Source organism: Opisthorchis viverrini (genome assembly GCF_000715545.1).
Source record: "Opisthorchis viverrini unplaced genomic scaffold opera_v5_134, whole genome shotgun sequence".
Taxonomy (NCBI): Eukaryota; Metazoa; Platyhelminthes; class Trematoda; order Opisthorchiida; family Opisthorchiidae; genus Opisthorchis; species Opisthorchis viverrini.
Genome location: NW_008751778.1, coordinates 1,407,671 through 1,408,406, shown reverse-complemented (window position 1 = coordinate 1,408,406; position 736 = coordinate 1,407,671). Strand labels below are relative to the sequence as shown.

The 736-nt window shown below is 45.5% G+C and overlaps 1 protein-coding gene across 1 annotated transcript in view; it reads left to right on the top strand.

Annotated features, from left to right (window-relative positions):
• The window catches only part of T265_13949 (hypothetical protein), a gene marked incomplete at both ends in the record, with an annotated part of 6,339 nt that extends 5,922 nt beyond the window's left edge, over positions 1-417 (top strand). The window contains one exon of the mRNA XM_009171288.1: positions 163-417. Within this exon, the coding sequence (XP_009169552.1) occupies positions 163-417 (255 nt within the window). The remainder of the gene's footprint in view (positions 1-162) is intronic.
• Positions 418-736: the final 319 nt, after the last annotated feature.

Genomic DNA, 736 nt, shown 5'->3' with positions numbered 1-736 from the left:
GATAATGAGTGTCGAATGCATTTGTCAATCTTTGAGAATGGGCCTACGGAGATGACGACACGAACGAACCTCACTAGATTGGGAGAGTAAATATGTGAAAGAGGAAGGAGGGGGCGTAAGCGGCGGTCGTTTTCGATTATTCATCCTGTTGTATGAAGCCAGGAAAGTGGAGCATCAAGCAATCGTACTGGTAAAATATCTTCAACCAATTTTGTACCCGCCCTGAGAACGAACGCACAAATCTTCAGCTCCGATGAGGATCCAAATAGTCCTCGAGCAGAAGGACAAGGACAACACGACATCTATGCGGATGAGCTACTGAAGCTCGTCCAGCGGGGACAACGGCAAACAAGTACACTGCAGATGACCTTGGGGAGCAAGAAGACAAACTGCACCGGTACTAGTATGGATAGTCAATAGGGACGTAGCGCCTTTCGGTAATCGGCATTAGAAAATGATCTTCCGGAATCCATGATATTCTTCAGGTTTCCACTTCCTATACAGAATATCTATGCCCAATGTGTTTCTCTGCTACCTCTTCGTATTCGTGGCTTGTATCCGTGAACGATTTCCAAGGTGAACAAATACATGTACTTGGGAAACACTGCTTAATGAGATGTAATGTCCCAGCTTGCCTAAAAATGTTGTTTTCCAGGGTAGGCGAGTGCTGCAGGTTGTTCTGCTGTTGCGATAATCTACTCAACTTACTGCAGTCCATATTACTCTCTCTCTCTGA